Source organism: Zingiber officinale, chromosome 6B (genome assembly GCF_018446385.1).
Source record: "Zingiber officinale cultivar Zhangliang chromosome 6B, Zo_v1.1, whole genome shotgun sequence".
In the NCBI taxonomy this organism is placed as follows: Eukaryota; Viridiplantae; Streptophyta; class Magnoliopsida; order Zingiberales; family Zingiberaceae; genus Zingiber; species Zingiber officinale.
In genome coordinates, this window is record NC_055996.1 from 89,627,536 (window position 1) to 89,652,468 (window position 24,933).

Sequence of the window (24,933 nt, forward strand, 5' to 3'; positions counted from 1 at the left end):
ATAAAATGGGAAAAATAAAAATATCCTATTTCTATTATCTATTTGATTCTTATTTCCATTCGGATTTCCTTCCAGAACCAGCACCTACTTAGACTAGCCCGATAATAAAAAACAATTCAAATAGGAATGGAGAGAGTCCTTTTAATAATTAATATAAAAAAATATCCTTTTGATCGTCTTTTTTAATTTTTAGTTGAGGGCAAAGTGAAAATACTCTATTGAATAAAGGAGCATGTTGCAAAAAATGGAGGACACGTCAGCAGCAGAGTTCAATGTTTTTTCTCGTCCGAAGGCAGAACAGTCAGTATACGCCTTACCGCGTGGCGACCGGTCGCAAGCGTTCGCATGAGCCTGCGACCTACTATGGCTCTCTCGCTCCGCCACGTAATATAGCGAACGATGACCTCCTCAGGCTCGTCTGATCGGCTCTTCGCTCCAATCGCCCGCCTTCGTTCGCTCCTCTGTCTCCCGATCTCTTCACCTCCTTTCCTCCAAGCACTCCTCTCTCCGGATTGACTCTTGATATCCCTTGCTCTGCCTGATGATCTCGCCGCCTGTCGATTAGATCTGGAGGTAGCTCACGCGGATTACTCATTTCGCATCGAAGCATTTGTTTTAGAACTCGAGTTGTTTCTTCGTCTACACATTGCAGTGATCGTTATAAGTATAATTAGGACACGATTTGTGTCAGTAGAACGACTATTAGATGGATTCTTCTTAGTATTTTTTTTTGATGGAATATTTCTATGGCATATCCAGGTTTTAAGAGACTCGAAACGATGAGTTCCGGAAGGGCTCAAGGGATCTTCGATGGGTTGCCAATTCCTGCCGACAAGGCCGTAAGCTACTTTTTGCCGATTTGCAATTTTTTGTCCTTTGTTCCATAGTGAATTTCGTTTACCATTGGTTATCTTCTTTTGAACAAGAATAAGGAAGAAAGATGATTCTGGAAAATCTTGTCGGCTACTCAAGTCGATGAGATGATAATCACATAGTAGGCGCGTAAAATGGCAGTAGACTCGTCAAACTTTGGTAGTGAATTGAATGTCCTGTTTAGTTACACTGATGCATGAGACAATCAAAGTTTTTGCACACTTTACTTTGTAACTGCTATTTGATATCTGCACATACACAAGGTTAACAAACAATGCTCCCATAATTCTAGCGTTTCGCTAACCACCAATTTCTAGTAATTTTATGATTTGTAATTCTGACTCTTGTTGCTTCCTTTGTAACAATTTTTTTATGATTTCATTATTTGTTGTTATCTATTAAGTTAATAGTAATATAAAAAAATTGAGTACGTTTGGTGTTTTGTTATACTCTTTTCTGCAGTACTTGAAGGAGGGTCTTTCCAGGATAGATGAAAGTTGGGCTGCAAGCCGTTTTGATTCACTGCCTCATGTTGTTCACATTTTGACATCAAAGGATCGCGAAGGTGAAGTTCAGTTCTTGAAGGAACAAAGTGATCTTGTCGAGGATGTTGTGGATGAAGTTGTTCACGTATATCATCATGGATTTAATAAAGCAATTCAAAACTACTCCCAAGTTAGTCTTACCAATTAATATTGTTGAGTATAGGATGAGAAATTTCATTTTGTGTTTTGGTTGAAGAAACAATTAATATTGTTGTTCTGTATGCCTATCCAGATTCTGCGGTTGTTTAGTGAATCTGCTGAGAGCATTTCCATTCTTAAGGTTGATATGGCTAATGCAAAGAAATTTCTTGGTTCTCGCAATAAGCAACTACATCAATTATGGTATCGCTCTCTTACTCTGCGTCATGTACTAACTTTGCTGGATCAAATTGAGAGTGTTTCAAAGGTATGTGAACCACATGAAGAATTGTAAAGAAAAGAATCTTCTTCTTTATTTCGCATAACTTATGTTGTACTAAGATTTACAGTTAACAACACCTCATCTTATTTGGGTATCAGAGTATATGCCAACTATGAATTTCACTTAAATAATTCCTATGTTTCTTGAACTTACACTAGCATTTGCTCATTTGATGAGCTGTAGTTCATTGATAAACCATCTAGTGTTGTTTACTGCTTAATGCTCAAGTCTTACCTCATTATTTTGTTGCATTCCTATCTTTCAGGACATATTCTTGTGTCTGTAAAAACTCCTTTGGTTGGTGCATCATCTTGTATCTCATAAAGGAGAACATTGATGCCAATTCCAAGTTTTGCATTGATGATGCAATGCGAGGCATACAATGTGATTTAATACAGTTTATCATCCATCCGCAATTCCCTTGTTGTTGTGTCCAAGGATGTCCACATATCTCCACAAAAGGCCTGATGCCAATGGAGATATCCTATTTCCTTTTAACCCCATAATTTTTCTCAAATCTTTCATGTGGGACTTTGATTGAATCCCAACAATCCTCCCCTCAAATGAAGGACCACAATTACTCTCATATCTGGGCCTCCTCGTGAGCATCAGTCACCCTGACTTGCTCTAGGCCTCCCCGCGAGCATCTGCATCCGGTCACTCTTGACCTACTCCGAGCCTCCCTGCGAGCATCCGATCACGCTGACCTACTCGCCTCCCCGCAAGTATCCTGTCAGCCTGACCTGCTCCAGGCTTCCTCGTGAGTATCCGATCACCCTGACCTCCTTCGGGCCTCCCTGCGAACATCCGGTCATCTTGACCTACTCCGAGCCTACCCTCAACTTCGTTCAAGGCCACCCACACTGCATCTGGTTTGAACCATGGCTATGATACCATTTGTTGTGCCCAAAGGATGTTCACATATCTCCACAATGACATGATATTGTCCACTTTGGGCCTAGGCCTTCATGGCTTTGCTCTTGAGCTCTCCTCAAAAGGCTTCATGCTAATGGAGATATCCTACATCCTTTTAACTCCATGATTTTTTCCAAATCTTTCTAATATGGGACTTTGATTGAATCACAACACTTGTTGATCAAAGAATACAACAAATAATTTCATCATCTGCATTTCTTACTGGTATCCAATGGAAATAATGTTTGAGAGTCTGATGTTTCATGATTATACAATTCCTATGCTTTGTGACCTATCCCTTGAACACTGAGGGGTATATATACTTTTTAGTTGAGTTACAGTGGCAACAACTACTATAACTCTCTATCTTATGTAGATGTTCCACATCTTATACCAATCTAGCTTTAGGTGTTTTACACATATAATAAAGATTTTGTATACTTGCAACACATGTACATTTAAGTTAACATGTTTTATAGAGCATATTGAAGGAAATTTTAAAGAGCTTGTGATGGTTCCATGCTGGTGATTTTTCTGCCCTCATGGATCTTAGATCTTTCTAGGTTCCTGCTCGAATTGAGAAATTGATTGCAGACAAGCAGTTCTACGCTGCAGTTCAGCTACAGGTCCAGTCAATGCTGGTGCTTGAGAGAGAAGGACTTCAAGTGGTGAGACTTAACTCCATTTTCATTTTTTCTTTTTTCTAAAATCAAAATTCATGCCTTCCCATTCCATCTCCAAAATTTAAGTTAACTCAATAATTTTTTTTAAAGGGAAATTCCAAATTACCATTAATAACTAGTGAAGTGAAATTCCAAAACTAATTTAATTATTTTTTCTTAAGTGAGAGTCGGTTTAACAAAATTAATTGGTACTTTCATGCAGGTTGGCGCACTTCAAGATATTCGATCAGAACTAGCAAAGTTGCGAGGTGTTCTGTTTTACAAAGTGTTGGAGGATCTGCATAGCCATCTATATAACAAGGGTGAATTTAGGTAGCTTTTGTCTTGTGTATTTTCATTTGGCTCTAAAAATCTTTCAATTAAGGTCTCAACACATTTTTATTGTTGATAGTCTCAAATTTGATGACTACTAATTTAAGAAGGTATGCTTATTTTGGGAGAATCCATAAAATTTAACATTATTAAGTGTTCTTTCATATTTTTTTCTTCAGTTTGTATCTTGTTAAACTTCTTTCACACACTCTCTGTATCCTCTCTACATAGAGTTTCTACCAAGTTTTAGTACTACTATGATGTTTGAAGCTTTGCCCATTATTACATCTTGTTAATATATACAAAATTGTGCAGCTCTGCTTCCTTAAGAATATCTGAGATGGAGGATCAAGTGCTAAATGCTACTGCCATTGACAATTCAGTGAACAGTGCACAACCTCTGTCTAGGAGGACAAGATTGGTAAAAATAGAAAATCATTTTGGTGGATCATTATCTGCTGATGGATCATATAGACCAGGTTCCATTGATGATGTGTAAGTTAAAACTCCTAATCCTGTCCACTTCATATTAGTATTTTCAAAAGATATTTACAGAATGACTTGCCAACTCAAATGCTCCATACAATAATAAGAACTTAAGATAGATTATCAGAGAATGCTCCCAAAGGAAACAAAAGAAATACAATGACTAAGCTGTATGGTGTCTGATTTTACTTAATCATGCTCTAGAAATTAGAACCTTTTGGCACTGGGAAGTGTGTTCTCAGAATCAGTCCCCTCATGGGGAGGTACTGGTTGTAACTGACTGACAGCAAAACTAGGAGCACTTGTCCTTTGTGCAAGGAGAGGTGGGAATACTCTTTGGTTCATTCACCTCAAGGATTTGGGGAAGTCCACCTTGCCTCAATGGCAAGGAAAATAAGAATGTATATTTGAAGAATTCTTGCAGAAGATACCTAGGGGAATCTTTGACTTGTTTACTTTCAGTAGCTACGTTTGTTGCTACTATTTGAACTGTCTAGTATGAATTTCAATAAGTGTCCTGCATGTTCACATGGAAACAAATCATTAAGCTTTCAGAGGCTTCTGGTTTGAAGTTCACATTTATGTGAAAAAGTGTCAAAGACAGAGCGGCATTCAATGTGGTATCTATGTTTCCCAAAAGGAAGTCATTCATTGTTACATCTCAAATTGTATCCGCTGCATTATCATAAGATGAATTTTTGTTTCTTCTAGTTTCTTTAACATGCTATCTTCTCCAAGTGCTAGGAGTATACTCAGTTATTCCCAGCCTGTCCACACAACCCTAGGTAGTATATTAATTAATGAGGATTATTACAAATATACCTGTACAACTTTACATATTAGTCTATAAAACTATCTCAAGTTGGTTCATATATATTTACAAATATATCTGATCTTAGGTCCCTTTTAAGATTTGTTCAGCAAGTTCGCTAATTGATCATTGGATGACAAATGAATTGATCATCTTATTGGATTGCATTTTCTCTATGATCAAATGACAATCAATCTCTATATATTGTCTTTGTATAAAATATAGATTGAGGTTATGTGCAAGTAATTTGATTGTCAGAATAAAGCTTCATTGGCTTTACAGGGGCATATGTTAGCCTGGTCATCAATTAGTTAAGACAAATGAGTTCACATGTTGCTAGGTCATGACTTATGACCTATATTTTGCTTATGCCCTTAATGCTGTTACAACTATTTATTTCTTGCTCTTCCGCGAAATCAGATTACCTCCCCAGAGATCCTGATATAGATTATGTATCTGTAGAAGAATCTATCTAATTTGCATTAGAGTATCCTTGGTTTGAAGTACTCTTAGGTGTCGAGGATTCTTATGGTTGTACCCAGTGGTTGACATGAGTTCTATCAATACTGATTGAACAAGAAACCTAGTCTCCTATCATCCTTCTAGACTTCTCCAGATCAGTTAGTGGCTTCTCTATTGTGGTACTGATCTAACATTAGGATCCATGTGGTATTTGTTGGCTTGCTCCATAGTATGCCAACCTCTTCAAACATATCAAGTATATACTTAACACTGAAAATTATAAATATCTTCCTCTGAGTGAGCAACCTCAGGGTTGGGTACTTGTTTATCACTTGAAGCAGGTATTTTTGTGTCATTCAGTATGGGTCATACCAAAAATACAGCTATTTGACTTGTTGTCATCCCTGGGCAAGGAGAGGCAACAATGACAAGAGGAGAGGATGAAAATCTTCTTGTTGATACATGTGTTGAGGAGGAAGTGGGGAAGAAATGTTTGCTGAAAGTGTATTGCAATTTAGATCTTAGTCATCAAGTCTGCTGGTGGGTCATGCCTAATGCAATTGGAGGAAGAAGAGCAGTTGAGAGTTTTGTGATTTGAATAAGAATAGAAAGAAGTGGTTTGTAGAGATGGGAGAGACATAAAAGGGATGGGTGACTCTGACCTATTAGTGATCTCCTCAAGGTGATTAAAACAGAGAAACCTTACAAACAGTTGGCTCTAATAGTTAGGATTCCAATGAAAGACCGCTTCTCTAATACAACAACAACCTCTAAATTTGATGGACACGTCACTTATCCCAAAACTAGACCTTTTACGAAAGATACCAATCTCTATATTTATATTTGTAGCAATAACAAATTCTTAAACTTCACTGCCTTTTAAATGACTTACATGTCCCTTGAACATTAGGTTTTGGCTAGAAATCTGCTAATACAGATGCTTGTGCCTCCTTTTTCCAGTTCATCCTTTGAAGGTCATGATGATGATAGTGTGGAGATTGCTGAAAATGCTGTTTCAGATGGTGCCTTTCCATCTGCAAGAGTTCATGCTGATGGAAATATCAAAAAAGTTTCTCGTCAAATGCCAACATGGCTTTCAAGTGCAATGCCTGATGAATTTCTTGTGAGTTCATATCTCTTGAAAAATAGCAGAGTAAGGATTTTTTTTTCCTTATGTGAGCTGGCTCTAATTTCCAACTTTTCTTGTAGGAATCCATGAAAAAGAGTGATGCCCCACTTTATGTGAAGTATTCACGCACACTAGTAGAATGCCTATGTATGCTTGGCAAAGTTGCTGCTGCTGGTGCTGTCTTGTGGTATTACTATTTTCCAAGTTTCATTTTTTTTTACCATTCATGTTTTAAGATTTTTTTCTTTTGTTTCTATCATGAACATTTTTCTTGGGTCCTGACTCACTTAGTGGGAAAAGGCTTGGTTGTTGTTGTTGTTGTTGTTGTTGTTTCTATCATGAACATTTTTCTTTCAATCCATGAATATCTTTGAGTCCTGACTCATCAACCATTTAGATTCCCAGATTCATTTTTGTAACGGTTCACGTGGAGAACAAGAACAGACCTGAGGAACAACTTACATGAATTTGGAGAGAATTAAACTATACTAACTACAAAATTCATTAATTCCTCACTCTTTTGCCACAACTTGGAATTTGATATATATTTTCAGCTTGGGATCACTAAAGAGAAGCATGGTTACTGATGAATTATCTGAAGTAAACACCCATTCACTTACTATATCAAAGCAACAATGGCCTAGAAATGGCAAAAATACAATTGAGCATGCATCCTGATCTTTTAATTTCTGTTGAGCTCCATGAGGAAAGAAGTAGAAAAACTATTAGGCTGAAACCAATCCAATCACATCATAAAGTAAGTTGTGGTTATAATAGACATTTTGCACCTCCTTTATCGGTGAGTATTGTTTATTTTCTCTACCTCAAGTTAGATCCCTTACGATTTTCAACATCACTAGTTAATAATATCGTTTCACTGAATTTCTTAATTCTGATTGTTCTGGTGAACACCCAGAGAAGTATTGTATGTAACACACTGATCTGAATCCAAACTTTCATTCAATATGCAATGGTACAAGGAAAAAGTGAAATGAAAAGAGATATGAGAGAGATAAACACAAAAGATAGGGAACCACTGTGGCATGGTGAATAAAACTTTAAATTGTAATCAACTCAGTCTCTTTTTGATACACGCTGCATTAACTTCTTTTGGCTAGTTTCTTTTCATAAAAATTGCACTCTCTTACTAATAATTTGGTGCACAGTTTCCCTCTCTTTCTTTCTTGTTCTCTATGAGCTTATCCTAAAACACATTTTATTTTACCCACATTATATCTATTTGACTATTTTATTTATTTACTGAATGAAAATTATGTCATTTTGTGTTTCCTTACTTTATCATATTTATTAATGTTCTTAAATTTCTTTTTTGTAACTTCAAAATCTATTTTTAGCCGACCCCATCTAGTGGGATAAGGCTTGGTTGTTATTGTAACTTCAAAATCTGTTTTTCTCTTGCCTGACTTGAATAGCCAAAGACTGCGCCCTACTATTCATGAAATTATCATATCAAAGGTTAAAGTACTTGCGGTACAGAAGTCATCAAGGTCAGGTTTAGATCTAGTGACTAAGAAAGATAATTCTGATATCTATGATTCAAGCGGGATTTTGGATGGATTTCAAGTTCTGAAGCCAAAAAGTAAGAACAATTCATCTTTTTCGGCAACACAGTTAGTTGTTAGTCCAGTTTCACCCATCATGACACCAAAGGGCGCAGCACAATCTGCTGCCGGTGAATTTCTCAACTCTATATTGGATTATATCATTTGTATACTGGGTGAGTCACTGTCATTTAGAGTTTTAACTTATCATTTTTTGGAGTGTGATCTAATGATACTTTGGCTCCAAAAATAATTAGAGAACCACATCATCGTTGGAGAGCTTTTGGAATCAAAATTATCTCAACAAGCTGACAATGTTCTCACACCAAAGGCTGCTAGTAGTGATACAGTTTGGGGTGCTGATTCTGAATCTTCTCAAACTGGGGGCTTTAATGTTGGTTTTTCTCTTACAGTCATACAGGTGGTTTTGGTTTTTTGTTACATCCCTCTTGTTTGTCTTTGCAATGCCACATTCAAAATGTCAGATGCATGCAAGTTGCCAGACTCATTACTGATTGTACCTTGGATTTTTTTTTTTGCTTTTTCTCGTGGGTGAAGAGTGAATGCCAGCAACTAATTTGTGAAATTCTAAGGGCTACTCCAGAAGCTGCAACGTCAGATGCAGCAGTTCAAACATCAAGATTAGGGAAAAAGAATCCTGCAAAAGAGAAGAGGTAAGTATAAACACATTAAGTGATTATCTACTACTGAATCCTTTCATTGTTCCACTTCCTTCCAGGATGTTTTTCTTGTTATTCTGGAGGCAAATTGTCGAATCATTTAGATGACATATAAAAACATTTCACATGTTTTCTAATGACTTTCCATGATACTGGACAATGATGAACTATACTTTATGTCAAAAATCTCGAGTTTTCACCTCTCTTTAGTGCCCAAAACTCAGGAGCAGCACTTGTGGTTAATCAGTTTGTTACTTTTCTGCTTTTAAGTACATGTTGGCATAATTTCCAAGCTGCTTGTTCTTTAGTACCAACAGCTCTACTGTACGTCTATGATCCTGGTCCCAAGTTTCTTCTTTATTTTCCTTCCAAGTTTCAATAATACTATGATTGTTTGAGTTGAACATTAGATGTTGTCATTCACTTCTTTGCCAAATAGACAAGTGGAGTCTTCGTGTCTCAAAATTATCACCAAATCTTGAACTATCATTTCTTCCATTATTTGTACACTTTTAGGTTGAGTTACCATGACTCCTTGATGGTTCCAGATTTTGATGTTCATGCACCAAAGCAAAAGATTTGATTATCTTTTATGGATAATTTACTGATGCAAGACTTCATCACAATTCCAAATGTAGATTTTAGCTGCATGCCTGCATCTATTCCTTTTTATGATTCATGTTCTCAATCCTGTCACCTTCAGATAATGGATAGGTAAACTTGTTGTTATTTGGCTACAGGGATGGATCAGAAGGACTTTCTTTTGCTTTTCGTTTTACTGATGCTGCTGCATCCATGCCCAAAAGAGGTATGCTGATGACAAATTGGGTGTTGGATTTATCTTCATGCCTTTAAGGCTGGATACTTAGATATGCCATGATGCAAACCTCTCTAGAACTGTTGACTGCATTTAGTTGCTCTTCCCTAAGCATCAATGGTGATATGATTAAGCATGCATAATGATTCCTTGCTTATTTTTCTGGTTTCTTTCCCTATTAAATAACTAATTTCTGTTCTAGTATTGGTTCAGAAAATTGCCAAACCAGAATTTGTAATGACCACTAGAAAGGTAAAAATTATGCATAAACAATGCCAAAATCCAGAAACGATTGTGGTATACCCTTGATTGATCCCCGTAATGCCAGCTACAAAACACAAATTTTAAGGCAAATAATGACTAATGAGTATATGATGCTCATTGACATTTGATACCTCACTATCATGTTGTCTCCCCTGCAACTATAGTGCTGGATGTCTTTTGATCTGTGTAATGTTGCCCCATGTGAATATGGTTGATGCTAAAGAACCTTGTGAATGTCTTTTGTTTGGACTATGTTTGTGAGTTTTAAATAGCTAAAAATGCTTCACAAATTGCCACTCTGATAGAAGCCAGCCAAGGATGGCAAAGGGGTACAAGTGCACAACAAGAAGGGTATGGAACATCAGCTGTGCTTCCGGATCAAGGAATTTATCTAGCGGCATCAGTTTATCGCCCAGTTGTTCAGGTTAGCTATGCTCATCTTTATTATTTTGCTGTGTTCTTTGCAACATTTGCAGTTTACTTCTAAGCTGCATTTTGATTGTGTGACATGCAGTTTTCTGATAAGGTTGCATCAATGCTGCACCAGAAGTATTCACAACTTGTGTATGTAAAATTTTACACTATGCTTTCTATTCTCTTAGTATGCATGTAGGAAACTTGACATATGTAGATGTTTTTCCAGTGCAGTGATTCCTTATGTTCATGTCTCCCTGTTTGTCTCTAAGTGATGGTTTTCTATGAGCCATGCTTGACAAAGCCCAGTTTCGAGGTTTACTGTGTATGGCATGGACCCGTGTTAGGCCAAGCATGACCTGTTGCAACTTTGAATGATCAAATAATGCAATTTGAGTAAAATGCCCCCTAAAATTTCCAAATAATGGCAGTTTGTGGTCTTTTGGTCAAATTAAGCCTAAAATTACCAAATTAATATAGAAAAATTTAAAATTTGAGATGTAATATTCATATGCTATTGTACTCAATTTGTATTAGATTAAATTTTTTTTTTCTATTTTAAAATTTTAAAAATTAATTAAATAATAAATTAGGCCGGTACTGGGTCTGACCTGGGTTAAGGAGGTCACCCGGGCTTAAGCATGTACTGGGTGAAGCCTAAGGGCATTCCGATCCACTTAGACCAAACCTATTTAGAGCTATATTTGGTTAGGCATGACATGGAAAACACATGGCGCAATTGGTCCATGCTGTGTCTGGGCCCAAGCACGACCCAATGGCACCTCTATATTAAGCATCATGCGCTAGGTATTCATCATTGTTAATTACATTTGCTGATCACTTATTTGAATTTTCAATCAATTAGGAAAGGACCAAATTACTTCTTTCATATTATTTGACTCCTCCAGGTATAGGAGTCAGATTGGACTGTCTTGGATCAATCAACATGGGAATTGCCAACTTTGGCAATATTTGATCTGTTCTAGGGAAAGACCTTGCTTTACATGCCCTAATATCAACAGTGCAGATAAAATATGGCTCTCAGTTGCTCGCATATCCATAGTGTCAGACCCAAAAATCAAAACTTTTTGGAATTATATTGAATGCTTTTACTTCAATTATGGGTTCTTTTCTTTGTATCTTTCCTTTGTTTAGGATTTTGCATCTTCTTGTTCAAATATGCCAAAATATCATTTGCAGGAATGATGGCTTGCTAGCTTTTATTGAGAAGTTTCTAAAAGATCACTTCTTGCCAGCCATGTTTGTAGATTATAGGAAATCTATCCAACAGGCCATATCAAGTAAGTATATTGTCACAATGCAGTTTCATTTATAATGTAAATACTAGATACACAGCGTGCCTGTTCTAATTAATTATAATAGTAATTGGTTTTCTTTCACTTTATTTTATTTTTATCATCTTATGTCATGCATATCCCAATCTTTTTTATCATGCATCTCGAAAGGCTTCCTTTTGGATGCTTTCTAAATCTTGTCTGACCATGGTGATACCATTGTTTTGGACAAATTTTTTGCTGTTACCAAAAACTTGAAAGGGACGAAATTATTATAGTTCTTTATTGATATGTTAGGACTTGTTGTATAATGGGATTATTTCTCCAGGTCCAGCAGCGTTTCGACCACGTGCTAATGGTTCAGTTTATAAGCCTCTAGTTGAGAATGGGCGCCCAGTGCTGCAAGGGCTCTTAGCTTCCAATATGTTAGCTAAAGAAGTATGCTAATATCTTGGTTTTCTTTTTTTCATCTTGAGTAACTTTCATTATGCCAATTCGTGAGTAGTGTATCTATATGCATTAGGTGCTTGGCTGGGCGCATCTAATGCCAAAATATGCAAATGAACTTGTTGAGTTTGTGCAAACTTTCCTGGAACGTACATATGAAAGATGCAGAACATCCTACACAGAGGTAAAATATCTAATCCTTATAATAAACAGTTGATGTGTTACGTAACATGCATTAGTGTAATAAAACAGTTTTTCAAACATCTCATTAAATCATATGACAGAACATCAAAACTTGTTTAATGGGCATAGTGTACCTCTAACGTGTTAGTTTAACTTGTCAAATTTTCAAAGTTGCAATTCCTTCTGTTTTTCTTTGAGTAATTGAAATAATTATTTGCGTGGTTTTAGATTAATATGGAGTGGGTATTGATTAATTACAGTTGAAAGGGCCTGTGCTTCTTTGAGTTCTTTCTATGTGGTGTTCACCCTAAAGCATTATTGTGATTTCTTTCAATCAAACTAATGCTATCTTACACTTTATTTATGTCTGTTCTAAGGGGAACTTTTCTCAAGTCTAAGTAAGGTTCTAAATAAACGAATGTTCAGGAAAAACCTCGTTATTTAGCTCGATAAGAGCTGATTTAGTCTTGTTTGATATTAAAAAATAAATTAAATAAATAAACTTGAACACTAGTGATTTTGGCTTGTTAACACTGACGAAAAAAGCTTGCAAAAATTTTATGAATAAACTTGTTTGTTAACTTGTATAAAGTTGGATTATGATTTTGTTTCTTAAAATTTATCTTTAAATATATAAATATATGAAACACATCCTATAATTTTATATTATAAGTAATATATTACAAATGAACAATATATTTCATTCATTAGATCAATATTTGAACTAAATTATAAATATAATAATGTCTCTTAGTGAGCTCAATAAAAAGTTGGAGCTCGGTATATTTTTAATAAACAAGCTTGGCATGCTTGAACATAGTCAAGCTCATCTTGTTACAACCTTATTTCTAGAACCATTTACAGTTCTAGCCAGCTTTATGAAACATTGAAACTTTGGTGTGAGGCTATACTTGGCCCTTTGTTGGATCACACTTTACTGGCAATTAAAAATTAAAGATAAGCAAAACTAAAGCTTGAAAATTAGTATAATGTCCATACCAAGCAGTAGTGATTGAATCAAGCATGTCGTCTGATACACACAGTTAACTGCATGAAACATAGTGGACCAGTAAATTCTATCCATACTGGGTGGGGGAAAATGGCTTATTAAACTCTGATTCTGGCTGAAATAGGCAGCAGGAAACATTCTAGCTGGAAAATCCTGATACATTTGATATATCATTAGTTTAATTTGATGTTTTCAAGTCTTGAAGATAACAATTGCTACGAAATGGTTATTATGGACTTCATCATTTGGTATTCATGCGCCTCCAATAATTATTTCCTTGGATTAACTCACTAGGTGTATCAAAATACTCTTGGTCGCTCATGGGATATGAGGTGTAACATGGATTGCTATTGCTCAGTGCTCTCTGCAACACATTTTGAATGAAAAGCATGATGAAGAAAGTGATGGGAAAAATGCTAGGCTGTTAGACCTTAGGTAGTCTTCTTTTTCTATATTTATTATTCATCAATGTAAAGTTACACTTTACACCTTATGATGTTTACAAATAGGTTTTAACGAATTACAATTAGTCCCAACACTCCTTAGGATGACTCAATGATTATGAAAACTTGTTACAAATATCATTAATCCAAGGACCCTTAACGACTTGGTTAACAAATTTGCTAACTAATCATTGGAAGTGACACTTTTATTGGATTTCACCTCTCTGATGAAGTTAACTAATTTTATATGTTGTCCTCTTGTAGAACAATGGAATAGAGGTTTTATCCATTGCACCACCTTTGCAACCAATCTAGCTATAACTATTATTAGATTACTTCCTAAAAGGATACAATAGCTTGATATGAATTTATGTCCACGAAAGAGACTGCTTAGTCAGTATCAATATATTCACAGTTTGAAGGTGACCTTGTTCTTGACATATAAGATGTTTTTTGGAGCAGTTTTCAGTGTTTGTAGATTTCTCAAGGTTGTCTCTAAGTAATAATGATACGAGCCACAAAAAATTGACTGATCATGCTGTGAATGATGTTTGGTTTTGTAATTGAGAGGTACTTTAGTTTCCGATCAGCTGGATGAGTTATAGGCTCTCCTATCCTAGCATCAATCAGATACTTGAGCATAAACAAATACGTACTTCCATTAGGTGATATAAATGTCTCCCCCTATGTATCCCAATTCTGTGCTAAGCTAATATCTTAAGCCGTCGTGATCCTTAATCAGGAGTTCTAACGAAGATAGATTGTTAGTCGTCCGATCCTTACAAAATCATTACCGATTGTGATATATCATCTATATGTGCAATAAGGAGAATATATTTCACAAACAAAGAGGTAAGACAAAATGCTGAGTGATTTGAGACACTTTTGATTGTCATTAAGTGAAGGAGAGCAAAGCTGAATTTATCAAATTATATTTTGGGATTTTTTTAAGATCATACAAGACCCACTTGTAGTATTCTCTTTTTGTTCCATATATCAAGGTAGTGGAGTAGTGGGGTATACCTAGGGTTCTTGATGAGTAATAATTTTCACAACAACAACAAAACTTGGTGCAAAGTTTAAAATTTTGAGGTGTGTCGGAATTTTAATTTATGACTAGAACAATATGATTTTGGTACCGTACCATGTCATACCGATTCGGTTTTGATACTTTTTAAATATAAAATATATTAATTAAAAAATATTTTTATTATTTTTTGATTTCTTTAGATGCTTCTATTGAGTTAGATTTGATATTATCCAGTGAAATATTTGATGTTTATTAAGTAAAAGTCAATTTAGGTTTAATTGAAGTTCACTAAGTAAACATGGCACAATCAAGTAGGTTTAAACTAGATTTAATTTGGATTTATTATGATACTAAATTTATATATAAAATAATTTAATTTATTGGTAGTAATATATTTTATAAGATTAGAAATTATATTATATTAATTTTTAATCTTTCCTGATAACCTTCATCGTTAAAGATGCTGCCGTGAGGTTGCAACTACCTCCGCGATGCTTCCGTGAGGTCGTAGAGGCCGCTGTGAGGTTGTTGGGAAGTCATGTCAACCTTTGTGACCTCACGAAGGCTTCCATGAGGTCGCTACGGCCTTTGCGACCTCTCAAAGGGTGGCCTAGCGGCTTTGAGCTTGGTGTCGTACTGGTCTACGGGTAGAATGGTAAATTCTGCCAATGCTGACTTGGATGGTTCGACATCTTATACCGTGCCTTAGAGGATAGTCCATGTATTTCTTTCATAAAGTCCTCTTGATTGAAATAATATTGTTTGATGACTTCATATTGTTTGTTATCATTAGATTACATGTGCTCAATTAAATCCTTGAAGAATTAATGATCTCCTTTTAGGACATAAGGATATTTCATGACCTTGGAGTAGTGACTGACAAGATGTAGTTTCACCTCTGTAATGCCTCCATAGAAGAATAATTATGCCCAATGGATACGCTGCCATTAGTGGTGTTTGTCCAGCCATCTAGCATGTTGCCATGCAAGATCAACAATTTTTGACGTCATGTTAATAGGCAAGTATATAAATGGAGCCTGAAGACAAGATTAATCAAAGGGAGGTATGTGCAGGCTGAAATCAACAAAAGTATCCAAAAAGGCTATATAGACTGATAGTTGATTTGTATTGGTGTATCACCCTGTTGAGCATTGGGGTAATAACTTGACAAAGACAGCAAAAAAAAAAAAAAGACAGATATGATGAAGTATATCAATATTAACCACAATCCTGGCATGAAATTTTCCTAATGAATATCCATATGAATGACATCCTTGTAATTTGTAAAAGCAATGTTCATATTTGTGTCATCCTGGAGCACATTACAAGTTGTAAGTGTTGGTTGATACTCGGAATATCGTACCGGTTCCGCGTACAAAAATTTTGTACAAGTCCTGAACCATTCCTAACAACCTATTGTGTTCTTTAGAAATTAAATTTGGAATCGCAAACGGAACTTAACATTATTGATTCCAAATTCAACTTATTTGTTCTTAGTAGTTTAGACTTGGATCGCAAACGATGCATAACATTATTGATCCAAATCCGCCCATGTTACAAATTCAATTAAATATTAATTTCTGAGATTGATTTTCAGGTTAAACATAGCGAGGCACTAGGCCTTCTTGGATATGGGAGCATTCGCCACTTCCTAGACAAAGCCTTTCAACGAAATTTAATATTTAATTTTCTTATAGTAACCCTAAGTTTAACCAAAAGAAACAATCGAATCACAAGATCGGAAAAAAAACAAAAGAACACAAACTCGAATCACAAATTCGAAACCTAGAATCATATGCCTCTTGTGTTTGGTATTTCAAAATCTATACAAAGAAAACTAGTATGATGCGGAATAGAATTACTAGTTATACCTTTCTTTGTAAGCAACAACCTCTTGATCTTCTATCATATTCCTGTTCTTATCTCGGACGTCGTGTAGGCGACGATCTACCGAGACGAGAACCACCCAAGCTTCCTTCTTCTCCAAGCAAGTTTCGGCCACCACAAGAACTCCAAGAGAAGATGAGGTTCGGCCACCACCACCAAGGGATGCCAGAAACAAAGCCTCCTATCTCTCCTTCTTCCTCTAACAAAATCCGACCACCAACCAAAACCCTTGAGATGAAGATGTCGCCGGCCAAGGAAGAAGAATAGGAGATGGAGAGGAAGAGAGGGGTCGGCCACCAACCAAGGAAGAGAGGAACCAAAGAAGATATCTTGTTATGAGGTGAGGCACCTCTACCCTCTCTTTTATATTCCTTGGTCTTGGCAAATAAGGAATTTTTTATTAAAACTTCCTTATTCTCTTTGCCAATGAAAGGAAAGTTTAATAAAATTTCCCTTTCAAACTATATATGGTTGGCCACCTTAATCCCTCCAAACAAGGAAAGTTTTAAACACAAAATTAAAACTTCCCAATTTGTTTCCGGAAATTTTAAATAAAAATTTCTCTTTTGAAAATTCCCTTCATGGTTGGTCATAAAAGGAAATTTTTATAAATTAAAATCTCTCTATTAAAACATGTGGATGATTTACAAAAAGGAAAGTTTTCTCTAAAATTAAAATTTTCCTTTCAATCTACAAATAAGGAAAGATATCAAATCTTTTCTTAATTTTTTGTAGAAACTATAAAAGGAAAGATTTAATTTTAAAACTCTCTTTTAAATCATGAGGATGGTTATAAAAAAGGAAAGTTTTATCAAAAATTAAAATCTTCCTTTTAACTACAAATAAGGAAAGATATCAAACCTTTCACTTAAACTTTTGTAGAAAACTATAAAAGAAAAAATTTAAATTTTAAACTCTCTTTTGAAACCATGGCTTCCACATAAGAAAGATTTAAAAAATAAAAACCTTTTAATTTATTGTGGCTGACCACACCAAGCTTGGGTTCAAGCTAGGGCCGGCCACCTAATGAAACCAACTCACCTTGGTTTGGCCGACCCTAGCTTGGGCTCCAAGCTAGGCTTGGCCGGCCACCTTAAGGTGGGTAAGAAGGTGGGTATGGGTGAGTATAATACTTTATAAATAAGATGCTACGATACGGACCAAGAGGAGGAATTGGTTTTGGTCTCCCGATGAAATTAAGCTTCCCGTGTTCGCCCTAAACACTCAACTTAATTTCATCAATAATAATTCATACCACTAAAGAATTATTATTGAACTACCGCACCAATCCCAAATTGCATTTTGGGCTCCTTCTTATCATGAGTGTGTTAGTCCCTGTGTTTAAGATATAGAATGTCCACTAATTAAATGAGTTACTGACAACTCACTTAATTAATATCTAGCTCCAAGAGTAGTACCACTCAACCTTATCGTCATGTTGGACTAAGTCCACCTGCAGGGTTTACATGACAATCCTTATAAGCTCCTTTTGGGGGCATCATCAACCTAGATTACTAGGACACAGTTTCCTTCTATAATCAACAACACACACTATAAATAATATCATTTCCCAACTTATCAGGTCTATTGATTTATCGAACTAAATCGCACCCTTTGATAAGTCAAAGAAATAAATACTAGATATATGTACTTGTTATTATATCAGGATTAAGAGTACATACTTCCATAATAACAAAGGTCTTGTTCTTTTATGCAGTCAGTATAAAAAGAACTTACCTTAAATGGTCCTGCTCAATATACTCAGAGTGTACTAGTATAATTTTATAGTTAAGATAAACTAATACCAAATTACACTACGACTATTCCAATGATTTGTTACTTTCCATCTTAGTCGTGAGCTACTGTTTATAATTTATAAGGAATTGATAACATGATCTTCCGTGTGTGACACCACACACCATGTTATCTACAATATAAATTAATTGAACAACTACACTTAGCATATAAATGTAGATATTTGACCAATGTGATTCTTTATTTCAAAAATAAATATTTACAAAAAACTAGGCTTTTAGTATACACTCTAACAGTAACAATATTTGATTGTCCTTATCATTGCATCCTTCTTTTTCTTGGTAGATCTTGCTGCATTGAGAATTAGAAATGTTTATATAATTTTATTTGTCAGTAGATATTCTTGTTTTCTAGTCCCTTGTTGCTTTACATGGATTTTCCTTATTACAAAACTCTCAGGCTGTTCTAGAAAAACAAAGCTACATGCTCATAGGAAGAAGTGATGTTGAAGGCTTGATGCGAGTTCACCCTTCCAATGCTTACCTACGGAAATCCCATGATCAATCTCCAAATAGCTTTCCAGATGCTGAAACTGTTGAAGTAGAGTTAGAGATAAGTGAGCTGCTACTGGGCTTGCGTCCAATTAAGCAGGTAAGCTAGTGGTAATATAGCGCTATAATCTCACAATGATGATTATGGGCTTAGTTATCATTTATGCTTAAAACAACAGGTAAACAACATCCACAACTGCAGTTGTTCATTAGTGATAACTTTCTCAAATAGTTCTCTCAGAACTCATACACTTGTATATATGGTTTCATTTATCAACAGCATGCTCAACTACAGTTGTTGATTAGTGTCTCTCTCAAATAGTCTTCCCTGTATTCATACATATGTAGTTTCATTTTCCAGTAAGCTATCCAGCACTTTAGGTTTGGCCATGTGAGTTGTTATTCAAAATTTATGTTTATTTAGATCAATATCATTATAACCTTGGAATTAGTTTCATTTGGTAATATCATATATTAAGTTCAAAATTTCTCTTGGTTCATTGGAACTATATTGGATGTCCTGCAGGAGCACTTAATTCGTGATGATCATAAACTTATTTTGTTGGCATCACTTAGTGATTCATTGGAGTATTTGGCAGATTCTGTTGAAAGGTAAAGAGCTTCTCCTTTATTTGCTAGCACAGTAAGTTGTATGCAATTCATTTAAAAAACTCAACAATTTGTATGAATTAAAGACATACCTACCTTTGACATGACTGAATATCTTTTCTAATGAGCTTTGTTTTGATTGTAGTGGTGTAGCCACCACAATCTATTAATAAAATTCATGGGATGATATTTGATCAGTACTGAACTATTTATTTTTAGTTCATTGCAGAGGACCAAATTTTAGATAGTTAGAGCCTTAGAGGTATATTTGTGAATATAGGAATTACAAGGATGCATATATAAAATGAGAAAATGATAATATAAGAGGAAGAGGAGACTAGGTAGGGCAGGAATCCTGATAATTTCTCTAAATTAACATGGTATTAGAGAAGACACCATTCAGTTTGAACATAATCCCCTCTTCCTCTTACATCGCTTGTCTTCTTCGTCCGTTGTACAGATTTCCTTCATTAAGCATCTAGTGTCTTCTTGCTTTCCTGGTTGTCTCACAGTCGAAATGGAAGCAGGAAGCGACACAAAAGGGTTGCGAATCTGTCTTCTTCAATCATCAATCACAGTTCATCTTCAGTTTTTGGTGATGCAACACAATATGCCATCATCAATATAACTTCTCTGAATCTGTGTGACACCATCTCTTCTGTGTGAATCTTCTGCACTGCACGTTGTCCTCTATGGATCTGCACATGCTATATTTTGCATTGGGTGTTCTCAGCATTTGTAGCATCTAGTGATTTTGCCAGAGTTTTTTGCATGGCTATTTCTTCCAGGTTCTTGGGTATTTGTTATCATGGTTTCAAATTTCATGTTGTGTTGGTCAAAATGTACTATTTTGATAAACTATCGAAAGTAGATGATAATCTCTTTGAGGGATGGCAAAAGTTGATATGGCACCACTTGACCTGCAATGCAATTATTCAGGATTAAGTTTGGGGCAAACAAATTCATGTCATAAACAAGTTAAGGAGTGACCATGCTAAGGCGTATTTTTCTCATACTTTTTATATTCTTTTGTCAAACGTCTTGTTTTCATGCACCCCAATAAAGGGTATACATGAAGCAACCTTGTAGGCTCATTGTTTGGGGGGAATTGATCTTGCTTATAAACTTAATAAGCCTCTTTATGAGATGAAGTAATCTCCTAGGGCATAGTTGGCAATTTTGGCTTTACTCTTCATTAGTTTGAGATGATTCGGAAGTGTATACAATCACTCAATGTTTCTTATTTAGCAAAAGTTGATATGACACCACTTGACCTGCAATGCAATTATTCAGGATTAAGTTTGGGGCAAACAAATTCATGTCATAAACAAGTTAAGGAGTGACCATGCTAAGGCGTATTTTTCTCATACTTTTTATATTCTTTTGTCAAACGTCTTGTTTTCATGCACCCCAATAAAGGGTATACATGAAGCAACCTTGTAGGCTCATTGTTTGGGGGAATTGATCTTGTTTATAAACTTAATAAGTCTCTTTATGAGATGAAGTAATCTCCTAGGGCATAGTAGGCAATTTTGGCTTTACTCTTCATTAGTTTGAGATGATTCGGAAGTGTATACAATCACTCAATGTTTCTTATTTAGTTTGAGCATATGTTGATCCTTTATGTATATGATATCATTATTATTGAGATGATTCTACAGGAATCACAAGGTAATAATCCTATCTATGATAACACTTTGATACCAAGGTCTAGGTGATATAAAATATTTGGCATAGAGGTTGCTTATTCAAGATAATATATCTCTCAATTAAAATGTGCTAGTTATGTATGATGAAGTTGGTACACTTGGAGCACAGTTGTCATCCCATGGATCTCAATGTCAAACTGATGCTAAGATATAGGGAGTTGTTCTTATCTAGGGAAGTACGAGTGATTTATTGGAATTGCTGAATTACCTTATAATCATAACACATGATATCTAGTCTGTTCTAAATGGGATCAATCAATTCTTTGAGGCTCCATGTTATGATCATTTTGAGGTTGATATAAGGATTTTGTGATATCTCAATAATGATCCAGGAAAAGTCTCTTTATATTATGACAGTGGCTATCTTCAAGTTGTAAGATACATTCATGCACATTGACCATATCCACTCATAGATAAGAGTTGTACTTCATGTTATCTTATCATTTTGGGAGGCAATTTGATATATTGGAAGAATAAGAAGCAAGGGGTTGTGGCTAGGGTGTCTAGAGGTAGAATATAGCACTATACTCTTATTACATGTGAATTTATATGAATTAACTAGTTGATAACTTGCTTGGGTATTGCTAAGCTATATTGTGATAATTAAGTTATCATGCATTTTGCTTCCAATCAAAATTTTTCCCAAAACTTGTATCTATTTTAATTGGCTTCATTAAAATTCTTGATTTGTTATCGGTGTTTTCTTTTTCCTATTAAATCAATTCAGTGTGGGAGATATCTTTGGAACATCATTCTCTAAGATTGCGGATAAAAATTTGAACAATCAAGCACATCGCCACACACGGAGTACAAGTGCAGTTCCCCCAAGTTTTACTTCTCTTGCAGAAGAATATAGGAGATTAGCAATTGACTGCCTCAAGGTTCTACGATTGGAAATGCAGTTGGAAACCATTTTCCATTTACAGGTTTGTAGTTCTGTGAGTGATTTTGTGTTTCATTTTGTGCACAACTCAATAGTAGATATTCACTATGCAGGAAATGACCAACAGGGAGTACTTAGAGGATCAAGATGCTGAAGAACCAGATGATTTTATTATTTCACTTGCAACTCAGGTATGTTTGTTCCATTTGGAGTTTATCTATCAAACTATTTTTTGCACTTACACATTCTGTACCTCTTTCAAGCGACAATGTTATCACAATGGCCAAGTAACCATGATTATATATTTTATGACCCACCCATTTAGAGTAACATGCTACACCAGATATGGCAATCTTAGTGTCGACATAGTTTCTTTAATATTCAAGAATGAACTGAAAATATTGTTGTTTTTTTTGCCCATCTCCTTTTCTGCATTGTTACAATTAAATCTCAAATCTCTCATCTCTGCTGAGATGATGTAAGTGCCAAGTTTTTTATGCAACAATTGTGTGTTGTTACAAATTTCTTCTCATTTTATTTCTACCTAAATTTCTTCATGTCCTTATTTACTTAGAATACTTGCCATGGAGATTGTACTCATGAGAGGAAAACAACTTGCAACTCTGTAGTCCTTCCCGTTGATGCTCTATTTTGTGCAATTTTCAGTTTGTCTACTTTTTGTTTGCTCGCCTCCCTCTTTGGAAGTTGTATTTTTATCTCTTCAACTTTAAACCATGAAAATTTCAGGTTTAAAATTTATGTCTTCATATGAGTAGAGGTGATACTTTGGCTTGATTATCATATTGATATCAACCTCACTGATGGCTTATGCACACAGATTATGCGTAGGGACGAGGAATTGGCACCTTTTGTTTCAGAGTTGAAAAGAAATTATATTTTTGGTGGAATCTCTAGTATTGCAGCAAATGCTTCAATAAAGGTTTCACTCCAACTTTCTTATGTTGGGTATACCTATTATTTGAAACATTATGGAAGTGCTAACAATTTTGCTTGGTTTGTTGGATCTTCTAACAGGCCTTGGCTGAGATAAGATCAATTAATCTTTTGGGTGTCCAACAGATATGCAGGAATTCAATTGCACTGGAACAGGTTAGTTTTGTAAGCCTCTTTGTTCATTAATTACGAGTAGTTTGCAAATTGGCCTCTTTCTTTTAAAGAACTTGTGCAAACAATTCCATTGTTGTCTCGCTGTTGTTTTCAGCCCGTAAAGCAACAGAAAAGATGTATTAGATTTTCATCTTATAATTCTTCATTGTTCTCCTGTAAATACCCCTTCATATTTATTTTAGCTATATACAGAATATGATTTTGAAATTAATATTTCATGTACTTCGTACCAGTTAGAATGGTTAAATGAGTTTTTCATCTTTATTCTATTGCAGGCTCTGGCAGCTATACCATCAATTAATAGTGAGGCAGTTCAGCAGAGATTAGATCGTGTTCGTACATATTATGAGCTCTTAAATTTACCTTTTGAGGTACCATACTTGGAGTACTACGTTTTCTCACATATTCTTAACATCTGATTGATTTCAATTTCTCTATCTATTTCCAGGCCTTGCTAGCATTCATTCAAGAACATGAATACCTCTTTACTCAAAAAGAGTAAGTCATACATGTTAGCGAAAGTGGAAGATGTGACAATGAAACCCTAAAGTGATTAATGATTTTTTTTCTTCTCGTTTTGCAGGTATTCGAGCCTTTTGAAGGTTAACGTACCAGGTAGGGAGATTCCGGCTGATGCAGATAAGCGCATCTCTGGGATATCTAGTCACTAGATCTCCTCGCAATACTTGTGGTGGAATTCTTTCTTATTCGTATTCTGGATTATTAGAAATATGATGCTGATTCATGCTGTGTTCTGTTAGCATGGCTGTGTATGGCTATGGTGAGGCCGTGCACATTGTTCGGTAAAATGATCAAATTGCTTTACCTCATAGCTACTAGCTATGCCATGGCTATTCTTTGTATTTCTTGAAATTTTTCTGTATGAATTCCTTGTAAATGGCTGTGATAATACCTCCATCTTTTGCCATCAGTTCCTTTCAGCAGGTCCCTCGCTCCTCGAGTCATTTGGCATGCATGTCAGGATAGTTAGAGAAATTGTTGAGTAATGTTGGAGTTAGATGTGCCCTGATTCTTGAACGTTATAGATATTGTTGTAATTTTTCAAATTATATTTACTCTATTTCCAAGGATATGTTTCAAATTATATTTATTCCAAAAGTATCTCATTTGTTCAAGGTTAAGCTAGATATTTATATACAAACGATACCATGATTACTCAAGTTTGTAATTTGTACAGCCCGGGATGGAAACTAGTGTTTATTGTTCGGAATCTATTTGGCTACTATTTGTTGGATCATAACATGTCGTACAAAGAGCCGTTATGTTAGAGTAAAATTTTATATGATTTATTCTTTTTTAGAGTGGGGTCACTCGGTATTTAAGGTGACAGGCTTTATTTATTTATTTGCAATAAAATCCCGCACGATCATTTTTGTTAGTTTTTTGTTGTATTGATTCGCTTGCTTAGCCCATCCATCTGGTATTGGCATGTAATCTACTTTCTTTTTCGTCTTGATTAAATGAACATCTTAAAATCTATATTTTCCTTTTGCCACCAACACAAGTTTTTTTTTAAAAAAAAAATTTAAGAAACCGTGTGAACAAAATTTGTTGCATAGATAACTCTGTTAAAACTAATAATGAAAGTAAATGGGTGAAATTTCATAGA

General features: G+C 35.3%; 1 protein-coding gene across 2 annotated transcripts; it reads left to right on the forward strand.

Moving 5' to 3' along the window:
- The first annotated feature begins 401 nt into the window (after positions 1 to 401).
- Positions 402 to 24,425, forward strand: LOC121993062 (exocyst complex component SEC8-like). Of its 2 annotated transcripts, none has more exons than XM_042547732.1 (27): positions 402 to 573; positions 760 to 839; positions 1,336 to 1,548; positions 1,651 to 1,824; positions 3,318 to 3,422; positions 3,640 to 3,749; positions 4,065 to 4,244; positions 6,469 to 6,631; positions 6,718 to 6,824; positions 8,071 to 8,375; positions 8,457 to 8,620; positions 8,758 to 8,873; positions 9,620 to 9,687; positions 10,269 to 10,384; positions 10,475 to 10,524; positions 11,575 to 11,675; positions 11,998 to 12,107; positions 12,193 to 12,300; positions 18,883 to 19,074; positions 19,501 to 19,586; positions 22,020 to 22,218; positions 22,289 to 22,366; positions 23,014 to 23,115; positions 23,211 to 23,285; positions 23,579 to 23,674; positions 23,752 to 23,801; positions 23,887 to 24,425. In XM_042547732.1, the coding sequence occupies exons 2-27, from the start codon at positions 780 to 782 to the stop codon at positions 23,972 to 23,974; spliced, it is 3,216 nt and encodes a 1,071-aa protein (XP_042403666.1). In that variant the 5' UTR covers positions 402 to 573; positions 760 to 779; the 3' UTR covers positions 23,975 to 24,425. The 2 variants fall into 2 exon arrangements, with proteins under 2 accessions (XP_042403666.1, XP_042403665.1); XM_042547731.1 differs by having other exon boundaries at positions 403 to 573; positions 10,266 to 10,384.
- Positions 24,426 to 24,933: the final 508 nt, after the last annotated feature.

Bases quoted from the DNA above. Each gene is read 5' to 3' on its own strand.
- LOC121993062 (XM_042547731.1), top strand. From the start codon at position 780: ATGAGTTCCGGAAGGGCTCAAGGGATCTTCGATGGGTTGCCAATTCCT. The intron at 10,525-11,574 runs GTATGTAAAATT...TATCATTTGCAG, and splicing joins CAGAAGTATTCACAACTTGT to GAATGATGGCTTGCTAGCTT. The intron at 22,219-22,288 runs GTTTGTAGTTCT...TTCACTATGCAG, and splicing joins AAACCATTTTCCATTTACAG to GAAATGACCAACAGGGAGTA.